At 35.6% G+C, this 24453-nt stretch overlaps 2 protein-coding genes and 1 long non-coding RNA gene across 4 annotated transcripts; 2 read left to right on the top strand and 1 right to left on the bottom strand.

Annotated features, from left to right (window-relative positions):
* The first annotated feature begins 3315 nt into the window (after positions 1–3315).
* LOC133697804 (uncharacterized) lies at positions 3316–7199 on the top strand. 2 transcript variants are annotated; one of them, XR_009842935.1, is made up of 6 exons: positions 3316–3506; positions 4122–4249; positions 4931–5236; positions 6120–6360; positions 6630–6774; positions 6849–7199. It is a non-coding gene; the product is annotated as an uncharacterized LOC133697804 (long non-coding RNA). The 2 variants fall into 2 exon arrangements; XR_009842945.1 differs by lacking the exon at positions 6120–6360 and having other exon boundaries at positions 3322–3506.
* A 6205-nt stretch (positions 7200–13404) lies between these two features.
* LOC133697726 (cytokinin riboside 5'-monophosphate phosphoribohydrolase LOG8-like) lies at positions 13405–20925 on the top strand. Its single transcript, XM_062120513.1, has 7 exons — positions 13405–13551; positions 13636–13733; positions 13859–13889; positions 13961–14060; positions 14193–14263; positions 20382–20525; positions 20604–20925. The coding sequence occupies exons 1-7, from the start codon at positions 13456–13458 to the stop codon at positions 20676–20678; spliced, it is 615 nt and encodes a 204-aa protein (XP_061976497.1). The 5' UTR covers positions 13405–13455; the 3' UTR covers positions 20679–20925.
* Positions 20926–21784: 859 nt separating this feature from the next.
* On the bottom strand, positions 21785–24133 carry LOC133697651 (uncharacterized). Its single transcript, XM_062120398.1, has 2 exons — positions 23879–24133; positions 21785–23680 (listed from the first exon to the last, which is right to left on the bottom strand). Exon 2 carries the CDS (start codon positions 23664–23666, stop codon positions 21990–21992), a length of 1677 nt encoding a protein of 558 aa, XP_061976382.1. The 5' UTR covers positions 23667–23680; positions 23879–24133; the 3' UTR covers positions 21785–21989.
* Between the last annotated feature and the right edge of the window lie 320 nt (positions 24134–24453).

Here is a 24453-nt window from a genome sequence, read left to right as displayed (position 1 = left end):
TCACATAAATTGAAAGAATCGGGGCTTCATTGATACTTTGAGGGGCTAAATTGATACAATCAGGGGTTCAATTGTAAAAAATTAAAATTTTAATGGTTGTTGGAGGTTAAAATTGAAAAATTTCATGACCAAGAACCAATTTGTAAAACATGCGCAATGCTAGGGACCTAACTTGATCAAGGTAGGGACCAATTTGAAAGAAATTAAAAGCTTGACATTTGTTAGTGATCAAATTGAACAATTTAAAAACCAAGGACTAGTTTGAAAAAAAATGCTCGAATAAGAGGAGGTAATTTGAATTTCTCAGGGACACGATTGCACAAATTAAATTAAAACTTTAAAGGCTAATTGAGGGCATAAATAATGAAATCAAAATGATAAGGACTTAATTTGAAATTTTCCAAATCCTAATTTAACAGAACCCTAACTCATAGGGTTTAGCAGAACGACATCATTCAGGGCACTATGCATCCTCTTTCTTCAATTTTGGCTGATTGAGTAGATATTTTTGAGCGAATAAATATGAAAATTTCGACCACCTCTTGGGCTCCAACCACCACCGATCGATAGAAGAGTTTCCTCTCTTCAAGGTGGTGCCACCCTTGTTCGACATTTGTACATAACCTGCCATTGGGAAGCCTTCAACTTCTTGTACCAAGTTAGCTTTGACTCGTTTAGAAATTTTGATTATTTTTTGTCCAATTTTGAATCAATGGCAAAAGAGCTACAAGTCTACAAATGAAGTGTGGTTTGATTCTAGTTGGAGGGAAACATCTCCTCTACAACATCTATGATCGATTTTACTCCAATAACAACTCATCAACCACACTTAAATCAAATAAGGGACACCTTCAGTTAGCCATTATCTGGACTAGTTTCAGATCTTTTTGCCAACCTTTCTAAAAGCTCCCATAGTTTGTTAGGGACCTAAAAACAAGGAAAACTAACATAAAAGAGAGAGAGAAAAAAAAGAATCCTTAACGAAATGGAGAGGTGAATTCTCTACATGCTAATTTCGGGTGGGTATTGTTACATTGATTTTAAGTTTTCTTTGAAGCATGTTTTTGCTCCTGGTTGTGTTTGAGTTTTTGTGTGATGTTGAAATACTTGGTTTGGATCCATGTTTTGCATAATGAATCTTTGTTTTGACTTGGCAGCTTTGAAGTTTTCATTTCGTGTATAAATAATAATGATTTTATGTTGTTCTTTTGTTTATTTAAGATCCAAATAGGTTTAGTTTTGATGATGTGTTTTGTTAGGGTTAAAGATACATGTTATAGAGGTTGAATGCATGTTTTCTGGGTTTTTAGTCTGTTTGTCTTCTTCCTGGGTTTATGGTCATAATATTCAGCATATGAACATGACTTTAGGTACTAGTTTTAGAACCCGTTTTGATTCGGTGATGGTTTGTGCAAGTTGGCATGCGATTATTATTCAATAATTTAGGATTTTTATGCATCAATAACATGCTTTAGTAAATTTTAATTTTAAGGTTTTGGTTTCGAACCGAAATCTATTCTTGACAAAATCATGTTTGCTGAATGTTAATTAATGTCAACAAACCTTTGATTCTTGTTCTATAAATGATTGTGAACAACACCATGTCTTTATTTCCTTAAAATCTTATTTTTTTTGTTCATCATGTTTTAGGGTTAACGAGGAACATTCATCGTGTGGAAGTGGAAAACCTACCCTTGCACGCTTAGGAAATATAACTTGTCATGTAAGTATTCATTTTCTATTCTAAGTTATTGAGTTTAATTTATATTCAAGTTATTTTAATTATTTAGTTATTTTTTAGTTGAATTGCTATCCATGTGGAAATTGATTTAATTATATTAATACTTGTATAAATCTGTAATATAAATTTAGAATTACATGAATAGATCTAAAACTAAATCTAGAATTCAAACCATAACTTAAAGCTCCAACCTTAAATTGTAAATTTTTTCAACTGAAAAAAAAAAAAACACTACATCAAACACCTCCATGTGTGCTTAGCTACCCATGTGATCCACGAGTCAAGCCTGGATGCCAAAATGCCCAATTTCCGAACGTGTCCTTTAAACATGTGAAGAATGCACGTGCTTCAAATGGCACAACATGTGCAGATGGCCTTTCTCTGTTGTTAAGATCGATAATGCAAAAGGCAATAATTATTTGCTCGTACCAATTCCCCCTCCTCTCCTTGTAAATACAAACCTTTTGATGGGGCAGTGGGTCCGAGCACAGAGGCGCAGGCATTAGGAGACCCTACTGAAGCTAGTTTGTGTGTCTATATATTTTTTAATTAATATGAATATTTAACAGTTTACGTATTTTAATTAATCTTATAAGTTATATGTAAGTTAATTGGTAGTTTATATTTAATACACGTATTTCCTTTAAACTTATTTTATATTCCAAAAAAAAAAGAAAGAGAAAACGTCTAATTTAGAGAATCTAGACCATAATATTCCCTACTGATAAGTTCGTTTAAAAAATATGTAATTTAAAGCTCATGTTTAAATTAAATTAAATATTAATTTTCAAATTTAATTCAAATTTGAGAGATGAATTATAGGATTTGAAAAAAATATAAAATGAGAATATTTTAATAAAAATAACTAACTTTAATCAATAAATAATATATAAATTCACTCGAAAAATCAATTACCTAAATTTTATTCCAAATCAATTTAGATAATAAGAGGCTTAAAACTTAAGACAACAGAATGTCTGACGACGTGTATAAAGACAAAATACACATGAAACAGGAAATGGTTCCACTCTCGTCTACATGTGTTTGAAATCTCTCTCTTAACGTAGTGTTTTTTTCTGCAATGTTTTAAGAATTTATTTATTTTTATTTTTAATGTTATTGAATTAATTTAATATGATAATATTAAAAATAAAATTTAAAAAATAAAAATATATTATTTTAACATATTTTATTACCATAATATTTATGACTATCCTTAACTACACTAGAATTTTCAATTCTAACGTATTGTTTGTTTTTTTGCAGCAGTGCTGTATTTTTTAAAATTTATTTATTTTATTTTAAATTTAATTTTTGATATTATTAAATTAATTTAATGTCATAATGTTAAAAATAAATTTTAAAAAATAAAAAAATATTATTTTAACATATTTTATTACCATAATATTTACGACTATCCTTGACTCGTTGTTTTTTTTTTGGCAGCGGTGCTGTACTTTTTAAAATTTAAAATTTTTATTTAAAATTTAATTTTTAATATTATTAAATTAATTTAATGTGATAATATTAAAAATAATTTTTTAAAAATAAAAAAATATTATTTTAATGGACAACAGTGTCATCTCTAAAGCTCCTCTCTCTCCCTTTCACCTGTAATTTCCCTTTTCACAATAACTTCAGTCTTCAGCACTGCTTCTCAATAAAGTTCAAAACTTTGAAATGGGTTTTTTGTACATTCTTTTTCAAGTGATTATTCAGTTAATAACAGTCAGATTGGTGTGAAGAACAGCAGTTCATCAAATTGGTTTGTTCATTTCTTCAAAACTTTGAAGTGATGATCTTTTCAATTTATGTTTCAAGGGATTGATGAATGTTGTTGATTATGTTGCTTTATGCAGTAATTTGGTTGATTTTGAGTGATTAGGAAGCTGTATTTTATCATTATTTTTACAGTAGTTTTTTTTTTTTTTTGCATTTGATTAATTTGGAGTAGTTAATTGCTTCTCTGCAATTGTCCAATGACATCTATAGAGCTTCAATCTTTGAACATACTCTAGGATTTAGCATTAAGATGGAGTGATTCACAATGGAAAGCATCAGACCGTAGATCATTACTGTAGCAAACAAAGTTTAACAGCCTTTAATTCCTTATTCTATGTCCTCATCTTTCTGGCCGGAAACATGGAATCTAAAGGCAGGGTGAAGTGGCTCACCTCCTTGATTATCCGATTGAAAGGAGCATCGGAGCGAATGTAACTGTTTTATTTGAGTCTTCCCCCTCAAATTATTGAATTCAAATAATGTGAAGGGAGTTTCCATAGTAGAAATGTTCATCATTTTTGCCAAATCTTTTTGTCTATGAACCTGTTATGCACGGTTTTGCTATATTGTTTGATAACTTTGTAATTGTTGGTGTTAGCTTGAACTCAAGGACTCTGTCTTTCTTATCATTGCAATATGGAATTGGAAGGGTTATTCGATCCGCTATCAGAATGCTGGGAACAGTGGCCCCTCTCTAGTTTTAGCTCATGGTTTTGGAGCAAACAGGTAAACATCATCGACATTTTGCTTCCCATTAGCAGACAACTAATTGATATAGGTATTAAATGTACCAAATTCTCCATATTGTCATGTTTCATTTATTTTCGCATTGCCTGTTGCATATACGTTTCATAAGTTTCATTCTGTTTTTAACTTGGCATGCTATGGGACTGGGTTATGTTTTATTTAGATCAAGACTTAAACTTTCTAGTCTTGTATGTTTTTAGTATTCTAATTTTATGCCAGAACTTTTGGAAGCATGGATTCAACCTCGCTCACTGTCTTCGTATTCTTGGTTGCAAAAATCTCAAGGCATTGCCATGCAGAATCTTTTCGTAGCTCAAATAACTATGTAGACCATACATGATAATATATTCATAAAAGTTTCTTAAGGTGTTTGGTATTTTCTTATTGCTTAATTCTTGATTGAATGTTCAATACACTTTTGGCTATTTATATAGTCTTACATCCTAGCCTAGCCTAAGAAGGATTCTACTTGCTGGAAAATAACTAATAAAATAATCCCAATATAATTTAAGATAGTTTTAACAAATTAAAACTCAGAACTCAAGTCAAAACCTAGAACTCCTCAACTCAGAGATCTAGTTCTGTCAGGTTGAGTTGCTGACTTCAAGGCTGTTTCTGCCACATATAAAGCTTTTTTATTCTTGACTTTCCTTCTTGTAGGACACTTCCTCTTTCTTCCTCTCCAGTTGTTGCTTGGAAACTGCCATCTCTTGCCAACTTATTCCAGCAACAAATCCACCTCCCGCAAGGACTTCCAGCACCGACCTGCTGCTGGAAACTTCCTCCTGCTGCCGAATCTTTGCTGCTGTTTCCTCTTGATTTCTGCCGTAGCTTCTCCTGGCTGGTTCTCATCAAACGCTCCCCTTCAGAGTTTGGATGTGGGATGCCATGCTTGGTTCTCTCAATGAAAGCATCAATTATGGAAACTCAAGAAGAGAAAGATAGGTTCAGAAAAGTTTCTCAAAGGTGTGTGATATATTGCTTATTGCTTATTGCTTTTTTTTTATGAAAGCTATTTATAGCCTTACATTATAGCCTAACTAGAATTCTGATAAAAAGAAAATTGCAACACTAATAAAAATAATTCTAATCTAAGCTAGATAACTCCTTCAGAACTCAGAATTCCTTAAGTAGAGAGCCTATTCCTGTCAGTTTCTGTTTCTGATTTCAAATTGAATTCTTCCACATCATAGAAATCCTTGGTTCTCATCAGGTTGACTGAACATTTATATGGAATTGTTGCTATGGTAACAGTTAATGCTGGCTGGTACACCTTTTCAGAGGCTAATAGGTGTCAGTATTCTTTCTGTCTTGTACACAATATGGCAATAAAACTGAAGTTATGTTTCTGTTTGGTCTTGAATGTGTTTCTCTAGCATATGATGTAAGCAAAGAGGCTGAACTTATTTTACCGTGTTAGTCTGTAAACATTTAGCATAGATATAGAATAGGGAATTTGAGGTCAAAAGAGTGTTTATCATGAAGTAACTGCCAGAGAGCTGCTACCTTCGAGATTGAGAAACTGGAGTCATATTCTCATACAAGGAGCCAAATCTAGTGTATTGTAAATGTCTGAGCTTGAAAAATATCTCCTTTTTAGCTATTGCAGTCCTTTTCATTCCAGAATAGAGCTGCTATAAACCATGATTCAGAACTCGTATTATAGAAGGATTGTTTGCAATTCTGCTTTAATAGAGATACGAGCTTCTAAGATTATCTTGAAATCCAAAGGCTGCCATAGGAAAGAAAGAAATTTAACAGAATAATGCATGTCTCGTGATATACTTGGTGATGATTTTGTATTAGTTTTCTTCTCTAATCTCTTTGTTTTTGAACTTAATATGTATAGGTCATGACTGACAACTCACTTCTTCCTTGCACTGACCATTGGAAAAAAACTATCCCAGTTCTTGCAAAATCACATAAGAGTATATTCAATTGATGTCATTGGTTATGGATTCTCTCATCAAAACCTTGTGAATTTGGAGATAAATCCTTTTGTACATTTGAGACATGGGCTACTCAGCTATATGACTCCTGTGTCGATGTAGTCAAAGATGAGGCTTTCTTCCTATGCAATTCCATAGGAGGTAATCATCTTTTTGATGTTTTGGTTATGTAGATGAATCCTTTGGTTTTTCCTTGTTATTTTTAGCAAATGTTTGCTGCTTATTTTAGTTATATATGCTTGTCTGTCAGTACTTTTAGATGTCATAGCAACACAGTTTTTATTTGCCGAGAATAAATGTCTGAGCAAAAATTATATGGACTGCCATTTTAGTTAAATACAGTGAGATGAATGCTTGGAAACTCATGGTGATCATAATTTTTGCATCTTTGTTTTCTGGTCATTATGCAGAAGTTGTTGGTCTTCAGGCTTCAGTTATAGACCCACAGATCTGTGAAGGCATTATATTGTAAATTATATCTTTGCGTTTGCTACACATTAAAAGGCAGCCATGATTTGGTAGGCCTTTTATCAGATCATTCCAAAGTATGCTGAGGTAAACAGATATGGTTTCTTTTGTTAGTCACGAAGTTTTAAACTTGCCATCTTTAACTTTAGCTGTTTTTGCAGGAATGCTGCTTTGGGAAAAATTTGCTTCAACTCAGTTGCCACTCCAGAGTCTGTGAGAAACATTCTGTGTCTGGTGTTGTTTGGTGGCATGTTAAGTATTTTCCTTTCAAAGAACGATGTTTTTTTTCTTTTTTACTGGATGTTGGCAGAGCCCTACATCTGATATCCAAAGTAAGTTTCTCATGGAGCTTCTTAACAAATGGTGGATACTTTTACCCTTGTGCTAGAAAAGATAACCGTTTGATTATATTTGTTGATGAGCATGAAGGATTCAGCACCTCATCTTGTGAACCCCTCGTGGAGTCATTGGTTGCAATCATAGCAAGTGTTTCTACTGTTTGATAGTAGACATCTTCTGGGTTCTTTCAATGGTTCTATAATTACTAGTCCAAGTTGAAAATCCTGAGTCCAATCTTCCTAACCGTGAATCGCAAGTAATTATACAAATGTGGGGTTGACATTCAAGATGGCGTGCTGCGATTTACCAAACAACCAACCCGAGTTTGACATCCTGTTGTTGGTTCTTGTAAAAGTTCCTGTAGAACACTGTGGTGATGCTCATCATTTTGACTCTCTGGATCTTAAGGCTCTGATGGCCCCTGACAGCAATTCTTTGTCGGCTCCATGCCCGTAATCAATCAAAGTGGCAATCATACAAATTAGCAAAAAGATTGGCACACATGCCATGTTCAAGGTATACAAGAAGTTAAAAGAGCCGTAACACTCACATGCCGCAATTGCCTAGCAGAGACAAATTAGAGAACATAGAAGCCAGCATCTTATTTTCTTGAACACATGACCGACATCAAATCTACTAACAGGAAGGAAGTGGATTCCTGTTTAAAGTAAACAACCCTTTTTCTACCTTATATATCGACAACATTGAGGTTTGATTTTGACAATTGACGTTACTTGAACTGGTTCATGAACAATCAATTATAGGAAATAGTTTTTGAGGCAGATAATTGACTAGTTTCTTTATTGACTAGTTTCTTTACTTTTAGAATACAATAGTTAGGTGCCCGTCGTTTTTTATTTTCTTAAAAAATATTATTAAAATCTAAGACAGAAAAGTGTTGGGAATGTCTGTAACGACGGATCCAATAATAAAAATTATAATATTAATAATAAAATTTAACTTGTTTGTCTAAATTTTTATACTTTTTAATCTTTAAAAAAAATTACGGTTTTTCTTTTATAGTAATAATAATTTTTTAAAATTTATTAATGATGACCCAAGAGAAATATAATAAAAACAATAATATTTAAAGTACAAATAATACTATTTTTAATATAAATACTATGAATTATAATAAAAAAAATATTTATAACACAAATAATACTATTTATAATATTAATACTATTAAATATAATAAAAACAATAATATTCATAGCACAAATAGTACTATTTTTAATATTAATACTATTAATTATAATAAAAATAATAATATTTATAACACAAATAATACTATTTTTGATATTAATAATTTTAATTATAATAAAAATAATAATATTGATAACACAAATAATAATATTTTGTACACGAATACTTTTAATTATAATAAAAATAAAAATAATATTTATAACACAAATAATTATATTTAGAAACTCAAGATCCAAAAACATTGAGTCCTGACAAATGACCCAAGATAATTGGGTCGTAATGTAAGACCTAAGAGACCTGGGTTCTAATGCAAGACCCAAAAGGATTTGGTCTTGACGCTAAACCCAAGAGCATTGGGTCATGACGCAGGATCCAAGAGGATTGGGTCTAGATGTCAAACCCAAGAGCATTGAGTTATGACGCATGACCCATTAGCCTTGAGGACTGACGCAGGACCCAAGATAAATATAATAATATTTATAGTACAAATAATACTATTTTTAATATTAATATTATTAGTTATAATAAAAATAATAATATTTATAACACAAATATAATTATATTTTTGAGATGAATACTTTGAATTATAAGAAAAATAATAATATTTATAACACAAATAATTATATTAATAAACCCAATACCCAATAGAATTGGGTCTCGACGCAGGACCCAACAACAATGGGTCCTGACGCGGACCCAACAGAATTGGATCATGACGCAGGACCAAAGGCTAAGGCGTCCTGAAGACTTGTTTGCCTGGGTTTGCAGCAATGCATGTGGGTCTAGCCTTAGCGCCTAGAGCAGCCCCAGAGCCATGTGTCTGTAGCCCGAGGCTTGCAGCCCCACTCGGCGCGCGAGCACCCAGGGCTTGCCAGTCCCAACACCAGGTGTCTGCAACCTCACCAAAACTAGAGTTGACCATTTTCTCCTGAACCATCCCTTCAATGCCATGTGCATCACAGTGAAAAGACAATCCCACCCTCCCCCTGCATTCTTTCTAACTCTTTGTGGCAAGGGCAACTCTGTCATTACACTACTTCAATCCACAGTGTTTTGTGTCTAGGTAAACCGTAATAGGGGAATTGAGCCCTTTTTTGAATTATAAGAAAAATAATTATATTTATAACACAAATAATTATATTTTTGAGATGAATAGTTTGAATTATAATAAAAATAATAATATTTATACCACAAATTATAATATTTTTTATATCAATACTTAGAATTACAATAAAAATAATAATATTTATAAGACAAATAATAATATTTTTAATATGAATACTCTGAATTATAAGAAAAATAATAATATTTATAACACAAATAATTATATTAAGAAAGCCAAGACCCAAGAACCTTGAGTCCTGATATAGGACCCAATAGAATTGGGTTCTACAAAGGACCCAAGCGAAATGGATCCCGATGCAGGACCCAAGAGTAGTGCGTCCCGACGTCGGACCCAAGGCTAAGGCATCCTGAGCGGGTCTTCAGACCCACTCGTCTGAGTCTGCAGCCATGCACACGGGTCTGGCCTCAGTGCCATATGTCTGCAGCCTGAGCTTGCAGCCCCACTTGACTCGCGGGCGTCCAGGGCTTGTCAACCCCAGTGCCAAGTGTCTGCGACCTCATCAAAACTGGAGCTGACTATTTTTTCCATAGCCATCCATTCAATGTTACATGTATCCTAGTGAAAAAGACAAATCCACCCTCCCCTACAGTTTTTCCAACTCTCTTTGGCAAAGGCAGCTCCGTCATTACACTGCTCAAATCCACAATGTTTTATGTCTAGGTAAACAGTGACAGGAACATTGAGTCCTTTTAGTATATTGTATAATATAATAATTTGTTTCAGTTAACAATTGAAAACCATCAAACGAATTATATGCCAAATATTACTATATAATAAAGCTTAAATTGGATGAATCATTTGGAAACCATCAAACGAATTATATGCCAAATATTACTATATAATAAAGCTTAAATTGGATGAATCATGTGCCTAATAGTAAAAGTAAAGTAATTAAGTAACTTTATGTTGAGTAAATTCTACTTTGGTCCTGGTTTTGAACCTGATTATAACTTAGTCCTAAGTATTTGAAAACACATAGAACATAGTCTCTTTACTCTTGCTTGACATCCTATTATAGTTGTTTCTCCTTAAAACTCCAAGGTAAATATTTGAAAATTTAAATTCTTAGATAAAAACCAATATAATGAGAGCTTGTAAAAAACAAAAAAAGCAAACAATATGTTTTAACAAGACAATATATATTAGTCAACAAGAGTCAATGGAGTACCATGATATAACCTTACATTTGTTCATCAACTAGTTTTCGGGCTAGTTATATAGTGTTATAAAACAGAGGAAACCAATATACCGATTATTTGAAGAGAAAAAAGATATAGTTATAAAAATAAACTTCTTTATGAAACAGTTTTGAAAGAAATTTTTATCATTTTAAAACACTTAAAAGATAAAAAAAAAAACATATTTTTTATATTTCAATTATTTACATGATCTCTTCAATCTTAAAACAATAATCTCACGTTTGTTGGTAGCCTACATCCCTTTATAAATGTGTAACAAACAGTTCCAGTATATACTACCTAGGTTGACATCCTATGTTGTTCTATCTCATATATATATATATATAGACGAGTTCTTATTGAATCATATATAAATGGTCCCGGCCCAGATGCGACAACCACAACAGATGTAAAACTGTCCCTAACATCCTCTTTAATTAATTACACATTATGTTCTTCAGCTAAACTAACACCAAATTAATTAACCCGCAAGGAAAATAAGGTTTTGAGCATGAAAATAGCCTTCCTTCTAGTTCAAGATTGGTCGACGATATGCGCAGAAAGGAGGTCCGAAAAGCACATATAATATGTTTAGGGATCCTTATTTTCATGATCTATAGCTATATATATAGGAACAACAACACCAAACCTGGCTAGAAGAAGAAATTAATGAAATAGACTTTTAAAATATTAGGGCTAGCTTGTAGATCACCAATAGCGTGGCCAGTGCCATGATTATCAAGCAATATTCATGATATAGCTAGAGCATGCAATATCTTTCCAGTAAATCAGTGATGGGTTTACTGTGGCCACTAAAGCATCATCATCTTTAATGCACGCTTGGACCCTTCTTAATACCAGGCTGATCTTTTTGCTTATCAACGTTGCTTCCCTATAGGTGTGGAACCCATTAATTTCCAAGAGCACCAACAAATAGCATATGTTATATTCAAGAGATTTTGCTGGCATAAGAGGATCTCACTCTTTTCTCCAATCATTTATTTTCTTATATATATCATCTCTTGTGCGTGCACGTTTGTGGAGGAACAAATTAGTGATAGGCAGCCAATTAAAGATCCGATCGAGAAGCACTTAATTAATCTGTAATCATGAAAATCGATTTAAAAACATCCTTATTGCTAGCATGTTTTTTAAAAAAGATTCCACTTCAATTGCATTAAAAGAAGATTAAGAAGGGATTCTTTATATTAGTAATTAAGTAATGATTGTGATTATGTAATTTAATTGTTTCTATTAAATAATGAATTGTGATTACGTACATTAATTTGTGTTCTCGAGATCAAAGGGAGGTTCAACATAATATAGATGATCATTAAATAAGGGCTAAGCAGGCCGAATGGCCGATCGATGCCATTGAAGAATTCAAAGGAAATAGAATAGAAAAGAAGATTGAAACCAAGTCTTCTTCATAAAAGAAAGATATGGATGTTGACAACCATTTTTGTTGCTTCTTTTGACCTAACCTTATTTTATTTAATTTCTTGTATGATAAGACAACATTTTTTTAAAAAAATTCTTATAAGAAAGGAAATAGAAAACTTGAATTAATTAAATCAATAAATTATTATTACATGAAATAACCTCCTCGAAGTCAAATGCCGCGCAGCCTCCTTCCATTTGCTAGGTGTTCTTCAACACTGAAATTTCTACTCCTTAGTAAATCTTTATAGCAAAGCTTTCATTGTCACCGATCAGTGAAGATATTGTGAAGTACCCGTGTCAACATCAAAACATCCATAATTGATGAAGTATAGCTTGCTTAATTTTGATTACATTCTTGATAAAGTTTGAAAAGACAAGAAATTAAGGATAAAAGGTTAATTACTTTAACCATCCTTTCCATGAATTTCTCAATGATTCCAAGTTGATCCCTCCTCAAGAAGAAATCTTGGCAAAAACATGCATGGATGGTAAAGACAAGAAATTATACATACCCTAGTGCTTTCAATGTTCAACCAGCACAATAGGGCTTTACAATTAATCATGTTTGATTAATATCTTAAAATAAAAAGGATAAATATATATAAATGATAGAAACATAATTTAATTGAAAGGATAAAAATAAATATATAAAATAAAATTATCTTTGAAATAGTTTTAAGGATTATTTTTATCCTTTAAAAACCAAACTTCTTTTTACTATTTTTATATTTTCTATCTCGAAACAGGGAAATACGATATGACTTTGTTTCTGTGATACAAACTATCCACCAAACATAAACCCGAATGGGATTTTTCAATCTAAAGTAGGATGAACATCTCTATAATTTTAAAAAATGAACAGTATATATTATTGGTGCACCCACCGGATAACAAAACAAAAGATTAGAAAGAAAGCTGGAATCAGCTTTGACTCAAACACACTTGCATTATTATTCATCGTGTGGGGCATGAAGCATCAATCATGGCTCACGTGTGATTGGCCTAATAATCCTGTACAAAAAATAGCTCATTGATTAGTGAATTACTCTTAGTTCCTGGGTTTTGAATGTGGCTATAACTCGGTCTTTTATGTTTAAAAATCTATAAATTAGTCCCTTGACTCTTGTTGACCATTCTCTAAAACCCGACCATAATATTGATTCTTCTCCAAGAGCTTAAATTGTTAAATGGTGCATCGGACATAGGATTAAGAAAAATCCCAAATAGGTGTTTTAAATAAAAAAAATGGTCAATGAGAGTTGAAAGACTACTTACGTTTAGGTTTTCAAATATGAAGGACTAAGTTACAACTGTGATGAAAACCTAAGGTCTAAACAATAATTTACTCTTGATTTTTTAAGCACTTCTTTAGACTACATATATAATACACAAAAATGTGTAGACTTGTTAGTTAGAGGAGTTCTGTATAGTGTGATCAATTCTAGTATTCTTTGGAAGTGAATAGAGAAGCTAATCATGGGAAAGTTCACAAGGGTTTGTGTCTTTTGTGGAAGCAAGTCAGGGAATAAAAAGATATTCAGTGATGCAGCCCTTGATCTTGGAAGACAACTGGTTAGTATACTAATCCTCACTCTCTTTCTTTCAACTTTTGATCAGAATTTGGAGGGTTTTTTATATGAAGAAGGGAATTCTCAGGTTGAGAGGAAGATGGATTTAGTGTATGGAGGAGGGAGTGTTGGATTGATGGGGCTTGTTTCTCAAACAGTTTATGATGGCGGGAGTCATGTTTTAGGGTAAGAAATCTTTTTCTTTTTGTTCTATTATGCTAATCTTTGTGTGTCTGCATACATGAATATCATCATGTACGTAGTCATATTATAATCTTAATTCACTTCAGTTTTTTGTTTCTTTTGGATAGAATTATACCAACAGCTCTTGTACCAATTGAGGTATGTGAGGCTTCATCTCCTCTCACATCACCCTCTCCTCTCATGGACATGCATGAATGATTTCTTCTCAGATTTCAGGTGAAACTGTTGGAGAAGTATTAATTGTATCCGATATGCATGAAAGGAAGGCAGAGATGGCTCGGAGAGCTGATGCTTTCATTGCTCTTCCTGGTATTTACACGATCACATTTTCACAAGCCTTCAGGCATTACTTTTAATGTTGAAAAGACAAGAACATGCCTGCCTCAACAAGATATATTGTTGGCTATTGATTGCTCCCTTTTATTCTGTGTGTTAATGAAGGAGGGTATGGAACCTTCGAGGAGTTGCTTGAGATGATAACTTGGTCTCAGCTTGGAATCCATAACAAGCCAGTGAGTTATTAATTTGCGTTTCTTTTGATCTCCATATGATTTTCCTTCGTGCTACATATAGAAAATCCACGTAAAACTTGTAAATATTTTGTGATTTTCTCAAAACATCTATACTCGGAAATAATTAAGCTAACAATTCGGCACCCTCATCTTCGAAGGAAAAAGAAAATTTTGTAAACAATCTTGGATGATATTATAAAACCTTAGTGTGGCCAATGATAACATTTTTATAAAAAGAATGAATGATGATCGATGCAGTACAGTCGTCATAATATTTTGATATTATGATTGGAGAGAAGGGCTGAATTGTAAAATATGATTAAGCTAAATAGCATTAATTACATGATAAATGGAATCATCAAAATTAATATTCATGCTTTATAATACCAAGATATATAATTAGGATTTGATCAGCTATGTTATGTTTGGTTAGTGTTTTTGGATAAAGAAAAAACATATATAAAAATAATAAAAATATATTTGATAGAATAAATATGTTTCGATCTGAAACAATTTTAAATTAAATTTATATTATTTTAAAATTAAAGGTGAAAAGAAACATGCTCATTTTATTTCTACTATATATATATATATATATATATATATATTGTTTCAATACAATAATATTATGTGTAATTGAATTGAATTAATATTCCTATTAAATAAGAGTCACGAAATTGATTTATGATTCTCCACAATCCCTCCCTGTTGGAATATTGTCAATTATGTGGCTGTCATTGTCAAAGAAGATGGCTACAATGGTGGGTTGTTGGTGGCAGCCAACAACCATTGTCTAATGTCAAAGTTTGGTAAGTTTGGCAGCCACCATTGTTGACAAAAGAGCAAGAGGGGCTGCCATGGATGCCTATAAATAGAGGCATACATTAGAGAGCAAAATGAGAGAGTAAAGAGAAGGAAAGTAGAGCCAAAGATGTGAGAGATGTAGGAGAGAGTGGGCTGCCAAGGCATCCAGCAGTAGCTGCCATTTCAGCACTGAAAAGAGAGAAATAGAGTGAGGTTGAGAGTTGCTAAAGAGGGGATGATTCCTCCTCCTCTATTGTTGTAAATCTTGTTCTCTCCCTATATAATGCAATGGCTTCTCCCATGGATGTAGGCGGTTTGCCGAACCACGTTAAATATTGTGTCAGTGTGCTTAGCCTCCAATGGGCAAATATCAGAACATCACCGATCGGAATTCCCTACAATTGGTATCAGAGCATATGGTTTGAAGTGGTGTTTGATTTTTGCTCAAAAATAAAAGTTGTCAAAATTATGTTTTGACCATACCACCGTGTAGAGGAGGAAGAGACGAAGCCACTGGTGAAAACGGCGTCGAAATCGAACGTCGAAAACTTATGCCACGCGTCTTCTTCGCCCGGATGGGTTGACTCGACCCGAATACCAGTTGACCCGATCCATGTGACTGACCCGGATAAAGATGATGTCAGCATGTACAGTAGACATGATAGGGATGACGTCATCCTGCTGTAATTGTGATATCAGCATATATAGTAGCATGCCATGTCAGTGCCCAATCAGCAGCCACGTCAGCACAGTGGGACCACCTGCCACGTCATCAGCCGCGAGCCGAGCTGAGTTGAGTCAAGCCGAATGGAGTCGAGCCGAGCCGCGAGCCGAGGGATAGGATCAAGCGTAGCTGATCCTATGTGCAACTGGATCTGAGATTGAATCTGAGCCGTTCATCAGGCCAAAATTGTTTTGATCAAATCTTAGCCGTCTGAAATGCGATTTGGACGAGTTCAGACTTGTTTCCAGCTAAATTGATCGTTCCGGATGCAATGATATGGTCCGATCATTGAGATTTGAGATCGAAAATGGTAGTGGTGAATTATTGAAAGAGATTGCCCGATGAAGAGGCATCTGAAGGTCATCATGGTGGTCGATAGAGATGAAGAAGGAGAAAGTGCACATGTTTGCCCAATTACATGTGCTGAACTGCTAAGTGCGGAGAAATTTTAATTGCCTTGAAGGAAGGCAAAATTGGGATACTCTGGACACCCGATCATGTGGACGATGTGAGGTGGAGAGTGGAAATTGATGAAGACCAATCTTGACGAATCTAAGAACTGGTAGTCTCGCCAGATGTTGAGAAATCAGGTATAAAACCGGGATACCCCAGATCACTTGTAAAGGAAAGCCGCAACAAAGCTAGCAAATGGTTGTATATACAAAAACGCAGTACGGTGGATAGATACGTTCTAAGAAGTTCTGTCTAGGAGATTGAGTTTTAAGCGGGACCAGTGTGACCCCTCCAAATCTTTCCTGAGAACTTGCTTAGTTGAAGGATCATCCACACAGTACTATTTTTGTATATGTAACAGTTTGTAATGAAACTGTTGAAGACTAGCAAGATGACGGCACAAAGGAACAGTTGGGTTCCGTATGTTCAAGGATCTGATGGAGTGGTGATTTCTCCAAAGAAGTTAGATTCGGCGACTGTAATTTCTCGAAGGGAGAATTAATGAAGACCCTGATAATGGAAGAGAAATACAACAAGGGATAAAGATTGGCACCCTATTTTGACTTGGATAAATGTTGTGACAGGATGAGCTGCTGTTAAACATAAAAGCAAAGAATAGGGAGAAATCTGGAGAACCGAAATTGCACGAGAGCACACGGAGATTGTGCAGGAGTACTCGTAGGATCCAACGAGGTACTGTAATGAGGCGATAGGTGCAAGGAGAAGAAGAGTTCCTAGATGAAGCTCAGAGTAGAGACTGTATGAAAAAGTTGTACAACAGGAAGTCTCTTGTGCTCTTGATAAAGGCAACAAGCGAGGACCTTTCCAATGCATGCAATGATGGAAAGATGAGCTGTTGCAGAAGCACTTAATTAAGGGGGTGCGACCGCCGATGAAAGGCGAAGACACCAAAGAGAGTTGGTGTGGGTGGAGCTATCAAGCAGAAAGGCATAGAAGCTCCAAACATAGAAAATGAGATGGAAGATTGCGAAGAGTGCACCGCAACTCTCTTTCTATGTGATCAGTGACATTGATCTCTCCCAAGTCCATATGGTGGTAGAGAATCTTAGAGTCGCTGGAGACATCCCCGATGAAGGAGGATGTGACCGCTTCATGATGGACGGAGACACCTCAGGCAAGAAGGTGTGTGGGCCATGAAACGAGCCCAAGTACAGACCGCCACATGACGATGAGCGGAGACACCTCAGGCAGAAGGTGTGTGGGCCATGAAACTAGCCCAAGTACAAACCGTCGCATGACGACGAGTGGAGACACCTTAGACAGAAGGTGTGTGGGCCATGAAACGAGCCCAAGTACAGACCGCCACATGACGATGAGCGGAGACACCTCAGGCAGAAGGTGTGTGGGCCATGAAACTAGCCCAAGTTCAAACCGTCTCATGACGACAGGCAGAGACACCTCAGGAGAAGGTGTGCGGACCATGATATGAGTCCAAGTTCAGACCGTCTCATGACGACAGGCGGAGACACTTCGGATGGAAGGTGTGAGGGCCATGATATGAGTCCAAGTTCAGACCGTCTCATGATGACAGGCAGAGACACCTCAGGAGAAGGTGTGCGGACCATGATATGAGTCCAAGTTCAGACCGTCTCATGACGACAGGCGGAGACACTTCGGATGGAAGGTGTGAGGACCATGATATGAGTCCAAGTTCAGACCGTCTCATGACGACAGGCAAAGACACCTCAGGAGAAGGTGTGAGGGCCATGATAGGAGCCCAATTACAGAATGCCCCAGAGCCAATGTGATGGCTGGTATAAGTGGACAAATGTATAGCCAATGAAGAGGCTATGATGAGTATGGAGACAAATGCAGGATTGACTTTCATGGATATTGCCCCCATGCTAAAGATCAATGAGCTAGAAGACATTTGCCTTGAACAATAAGTGGGTGACTTGTGGAGCATTAAGACGCAGCTGCTATGAAGAAGCAGATGGCATGCGCAGGTTCCGGGAACAAGTTGACTCTTGTCAAGGTGGTGAGCTTAGTAATGACATTGTAATACTCAGAGTATGAAGATAGAGATGGATCAACCTTTAATGGGCTGTCCCCATGGTTAAAGGTGAAGAGCTACCTGGACTCTTGAGACTAAGAGCTGGAGACTCACGGAGAAGTAAGGCGTGGTTCCTAGGGAGGAACAGAGGGCAGACGCAACTCTGGGATGAGTAGACTCTTGGAAGAGTGGTGAGCTCGAGATCACATTAAAATACTCAATGACTGTCGCACTTGGAAATATCCGTTTGAGGGGGGTGTTGTAAGCCTTGGTGTAAGGCTTGATAAATCATTCCGGGCCAAGCATGGTTGATATGCTTGAAGGGGGATGTTGTTCCAGAGACAAACATTAAACACTCTTCAGATGAGATATGACAAACCATCTGGTTGAAGTGATCCTTTGGAGTGAGCAAAGGGGTGCTTGGATGACTCTGGTGATTGAAAGGTTTGGCAAGTACCTGGAAACTTGGCCAAAGACGCTCTCGGAATGGTAAGCTTGGAAGAGCTGCAGGATGCAAGCGTGTGCTAAAGAAGCAAGAGAACAATTGCCCACATAAATGGCAAAGGGGGTGATTGTTAAAATATTGCCAATTATGTGGCTGTCATTGTCAAAGAAGATGGCTGCAATGGTGGGTTGTTGGTGGCAGCCAACAACCATTGTCTAATGTCAAAGTTTGGTAAGTTTGGCAGCCACCATTGTTGACAAAAGAGCAAGAGGGGCTGTCATGGATGCCTATAAATAGAGGCATACATTAGAGAGCAAAATAAGAGAGTAAAGAGAAGGAAAGTAGAGCCAAAGATGTGAGAGATGTAAGAGAGAGTGGGCTGCCAAAGCATCCAGCAGTAGCTGCCATTTCAGCACTGAAAAGAGAGAAATAGAGTGAGGTTGAGAGTTGCCAAAGAGGGGATGATTCCTCCTCCTCTATTGTTGTAAATCTTGTTCTCTCCCTATATAATGCAATGGCTTCTCCCATGGATGTAGGCGGTTTGCCGAACCACGTTAAATATTGTGTCAGTGTGCTTAGCCTCCAATGGGCAAATATCAGAACATCACCGATCGGAATTCCCTACACTCCCTCCCTCTGAGGAGGAGGAGGAGGAGCTATTGCCTATATTGGACATAACTTCTTTCCAAAAGAAAAACAAACATGCAAAGGAGCCACTGAAAATGCAATCGTGTCTTGCAAGAGGGTGGGATGTTAACATTGGTACAGTACTGAGAGGATTCAAGTAAGATTCAAGCTTGGTAGCTAGCTGGAGAGCTGATCAACTTTTAATTATAAATATGCATTTTGTTATGATGATAATGATTATAATAATAATAATAATTTGAAAAATATGTATTTTTAATCACTCTTCGAATCTTGTAATCGCATTGTTAACGAGTATTTTAGTTTATTAACACTACTTGAAAAGAATATTGGCCAATATCATGGGTAAAAACAATTCTTTGTGATGTCAATGATACCGTAATTGGAATTGATATATCTTAGGTCCTTTTTTTTTATAATATTTTTTGAAATATTGTGTTTTCCACTATGAGCATTTTAAAATGTGACACGATATCAAATTATGCTATTTTAAAAAAAAATTATATTATATAATATTATTTTGTCAAGTTAAAATAGAGTTATATATATATATAAACATTGTTAATATCAAAAGCTATTAAAAAAACCATCAAATCGGCAAGGACATTGGAAAGCAGTTTGCGGTTAGCAGTCCGATCTGGCTATAGATATATATTGGCAGTAACCTTGACAGCCGTCCAAATACTGAGGGGGTTAGATGGATGGCCATGAATTAGACTTGACACCCATTTTTAGGCCCATAATTAAAACTTAAGCTTTGGTTTCTAAAGTGTTGTTTTCACTTTTTCAGTGTGTTTGTTCATTGTCACAGCAATCCATATGAGATGCAATGTATGGAACTCAAATGTATTTGTACATTTATCTGCCAAGAAACGAAATAGGGAAAAGGGAAGACAATGAATATTCATGAGATTAAAGTAGGATAGCAGCAAGGGATTTCCCATATTTTGCTGAATGTCTGCCATTTCTTTCATCTGCATTCTTAACCTCTCTCTTCCTCGTTCTCAAATTGGTTGGGGAAAAAAACATGCAGGTGGGTCTGTTAAATGTTGATGGGTACTATGATAGCTTGCTTGGATTATTTGACAAAAGTGTAGAAGAAGGATTTGTTAATCCTTCTGCAAGGAACATTGTCGTGTCTGCAAGGACTGCTAGAGAGCTAATCCAGAGAATGGAGGTACTGACATGCACTCATCATCTCAAAAGTATATGTCAGTTCTGATGCCTTAACTCTTGTTTCATGTGTTCTATGTAGGATTATATACCTGTCCATGAACAAGTGACATCAAGTCAAAGCTGCAATGTAGAAGAGTGCAATGCAAATTTTTAGTTGTTTGCTGCTCCTGATGATCTTCAAAGAGGAAAAATATTTCTTTTTTCTTTTTTATTCCTGTGATGCTATCTTTACAATTGATTATTTTCATTGCGTGTGCAAGCCTCCCAAAAGTAGAGGACATGATGCATAAAAATTGTGTTGAATAGGATGAACTGGTATTTGTGTAAGCGAAAACCCTGATGTGGTTGTGGGCTATATTTCTCACTTCAGAAAGAGCATATAACTTGGATGCGAAGTGCAATCTAGCTTTTGTTAGTTTTTCTTCTTAACTCCTCAGAAGAATCAATGGTTGCATATGCTTTTGTGAAAAGCATAGGATATGCTTAGCAAACAGGCATCGGCAAAGAAAAGCCCCTATTGAAAGCACACATCAAAATGACTTGGAAATCAGTCGTAAAAAAATCAAATTGATGGAGGACCCTTGGCGATGATTCTGGAACTCAGAACCATGCCTGAATTCTCAAAACAGAGTTGATTGCATGACAAAAGCAACAAAATATCAACTGATTTAAGCATGCTGATGTAAAAAACCACTCGTAATTCTACCACTGATAAAACCACACAAATGAAAGTCGGCTTATGGCCATAAGCATCTCAATAATCTCTTGTGAAACTCGTCTCAAAATTTCCTGTAATTTTCATGAGCAGGAGCTACCTTATACTGCTGGAATGGTACATTGTCAACACTGCATGCAGGAGCAAGAGGAGGAGCAGGAAAGCCTCATGAAGCTCACACTAAGAAAAAAGGATAAGATTTTCGCTCCAATTCAGTTTCAGATTAGCTTAAAAGCTGGTCTCTCCTGTTTCAGATCTTCTTTGAGCAGTAGGAGGTACAACATGCAACCCGATTTCAGAGGAATTAAGGAAAACCTAAAGGAGCTCTCCCTCGACCTTTCATCAACCATTTATAAGAGATCCAGTACATTTTACTTCAAAATCATCATCAAATTTATCCCAGAAAAAAATCAACATTTGTTCACTTCTTCAGAAGCTAATTAAGGGATAACAAATTGAACACGGATGCACATACAGCAACACTTCATAGGTATGATGAGATGAAGAGGACATTCATTCACTTTGAGAAACGAGCACAGAGCAAATGAACGCCACAAAAATTGAACTTATATTTTACAGATATAGGGTTGTCGTGATCAAACAGGAAAATGCCAATGGCCAATAGAATAAAAGAACCAAATGGAAAAATAAAAATAAAAGGAGCTGAATTTGTATCATTCTGTAACTGAATCAAGAATACAAGTGACATGAATCAATTTTCGGAAAAGAAAAAAGTAGCATCCAACCTCATCAGCATGTATTGATTCCATCCTTGCAGTCACTGGTTAAATTATAAAATGTCTCCACACGAGTCTTTCCTCTGTAAAGAACCTCAGTATCCACAGCAACTCTCATGTATCCGTCAAACTCAACAGGACGACCACTGTTCAAAAGCATTGTCTCATTGTACCAATCACTTGTATTTCCCCATAATTCCTTGTAATCATCAAGTAAATGGACCTTGAAGTGAGACCTCAGTTTATCGAAGTAATTGTAGAATGGTTCATTGGTTGCTATATACAGATTCCTCCAAGGCTGAATCATCCCTTGAAGCTTTGCAACGAGTGCATCAGGTGATGTATCAGCATCCAAATGTGGCCAGAGCACTTTATTCTGCGCTTTCTCCCCACGAATCACATGAACCGCATCAAAATCCCAGTCCATTCTCCCACTGATGTCTGTAACTATATTCATCAATCTCTTTGATTTCCAAAGTGCATACCATGGCCTCTGAATGTACTTTGCAGCTTGCCCTTCACACACCCTATACCAATAGTTTTCTGGCTCCTGACCATCAAACTGCCTCCATATGATTGTGCTCTTGTCTTTCCTTAGTTGCATCGGTGTCATCTTATGGGTCACGACCTTCTTAACTGGAACTTTCTTCTTATGTGAGCGATCCCATTTCTTCCAATCTCTCAAAAATTCACCCTCTTCAACAATTGACGCCTCCTCCTTAAGATGCTCAAAATCAAAATAAAACCTAAAATCCTTCCCCTCCTGGTCCTTCCCATCCGGATTATAATTACCTGCCAAGCATATACTCAAGTCCATGACAAATGTCCTGTTCAAATACATAGCCTCCCCCAACCCACACAAGAAACTCCACATGTAATGATTCATTCCCTTACAATAATCCCCTCCTCTTGAATAATACAAGTACTTTCCTTTTCTAAAGTTCGTTTCCGATCCCAAGCTTGGGATTGTGTCATTAATCTCATCATCCCGAACCAATGGTGCAGCTCTCGGATTATTTCCACCACTCCTAGTGGAATTAACTCTAATCCTCATCCTCCTGGCATTAATACCAGAATGCCAACCACCAGCATGCACAATTTTGTAAGAACAATTCTCTCCAATTGCAAACTTAAACCTCCTAAAATCCCTATATTTCCTCCACGACTTCTCCTTCTTATTCCTAAACCTCCATGATACATCACACTCGTCCTGCTTCGATCCATTAACAGGAGTTTGATAATCCAAAAACACAATTGACTTAAACAGCCTCAAATTGAACTTCTCAACCGTAATCAAAACCCTCGGGTCTGAACAATTCACTACCTCCAAATCCTCACAGCCAGATGATTTGAGGGTCATGTTGCTCACTTCCACCTCCTCTTTCTCAATCACCTCCTCGGTAATTGGTTTAATATCCGCAGTGGGAGAAACTGCACGGGCAATCTCAGTTTGCAAATCCTCGCCAGTTTTGGCAACAGTATCATCAATTTTAAAAGTAGCATTCTCAGTTTGTGTAAAGAGTTTTGTTAAAGCCGGAGCTGATTCCAGCCATGGATCTGGTGGTTGGTAAGTGATTGCAATAACAGTAAATATCAAAACTGAGAACACAAACACTGAGAAACATACATTACTTATCAGCTTTATCAGGTTCTGCCCTATAGGATCAGCTCCAGGATTAGTTTCTTTCATGGGTTTTCTCTAACCTATAAAACCCAAATCCAAAATTTACTCAGATCTTGAACTCAAACAGGAAAATAAAACCAACCTAAGTTTTCTTAAACCAAATCCAATAATGGGTTTGGTTCAAAATCCAATCCTTTTTGAACTAAGTACTGAATCAAGTAAATGGAAAAATAGGAAAAGAAAGCCAGAAGGAAAGCTCTAAATAAGGTTTTACTTACTTGAAATGAAATAGAGAGAATGAAAGCAGTGAAACTTGGTGAGATCTAATGGGAATTCAGCATAAAGTTATGAACTTTAATGGAGAGGAAGAGAGGATGGAGTGTTTGTGTTGAAAGTGTAAAGCTTTGGTTACAAGGAAAGCAAGAGACTCTGTTGTCAACTGTGGGTGTCCTTGTCTGAAAGTGAACTCAGACAAGAGTGAGTTGTAGCCAGGAGGACAGGCTCTTGCGTTTTACAAGTTAAAGATTAGATTAGAGGTGCCTTGTTAGAATCAAAGATTTGTACCTATTGGTTCTTACTCAACCGCCTTGGGGGAAAATCAATCACTAAAATTATTGAAAACAAGTTTATTTACTAGATATATTGCATTGTAAATTACAATTTAAATAAAAATTAGTCAAAACAATAATTTTAATTTTTAACCATAATTTATAATTTAAAAGATATTATTTTAATGTAAACAAATAAGATCTAAATATTTTAAATTAATAAAAAAACATGTCATCTATTTTGTATTATAAAACTGAAAGAAACTTTATGAGTCTAAGTAGAAAGAAAGAGAAATCTATATTAT

Source organism: Populus nigra, chromosome 1 (assembly GCF_951802175.1).
Source record: "Populus nigra chromosome 1, ddPopNigr1.1, whole genome shotgun sequence".
NCBI classification, from domain to species: Eukaryota; Viridiplantae; Streptophyta; class Magnoliopsida; order Malpighiales; family Salicaceae; genus Populus; species Populus nigra.
The sequence above is the reverse complement of the archived record's forward strand: the minus strand, read 5'-3'. Positions and strand labels throughout refer to the sequence as shown.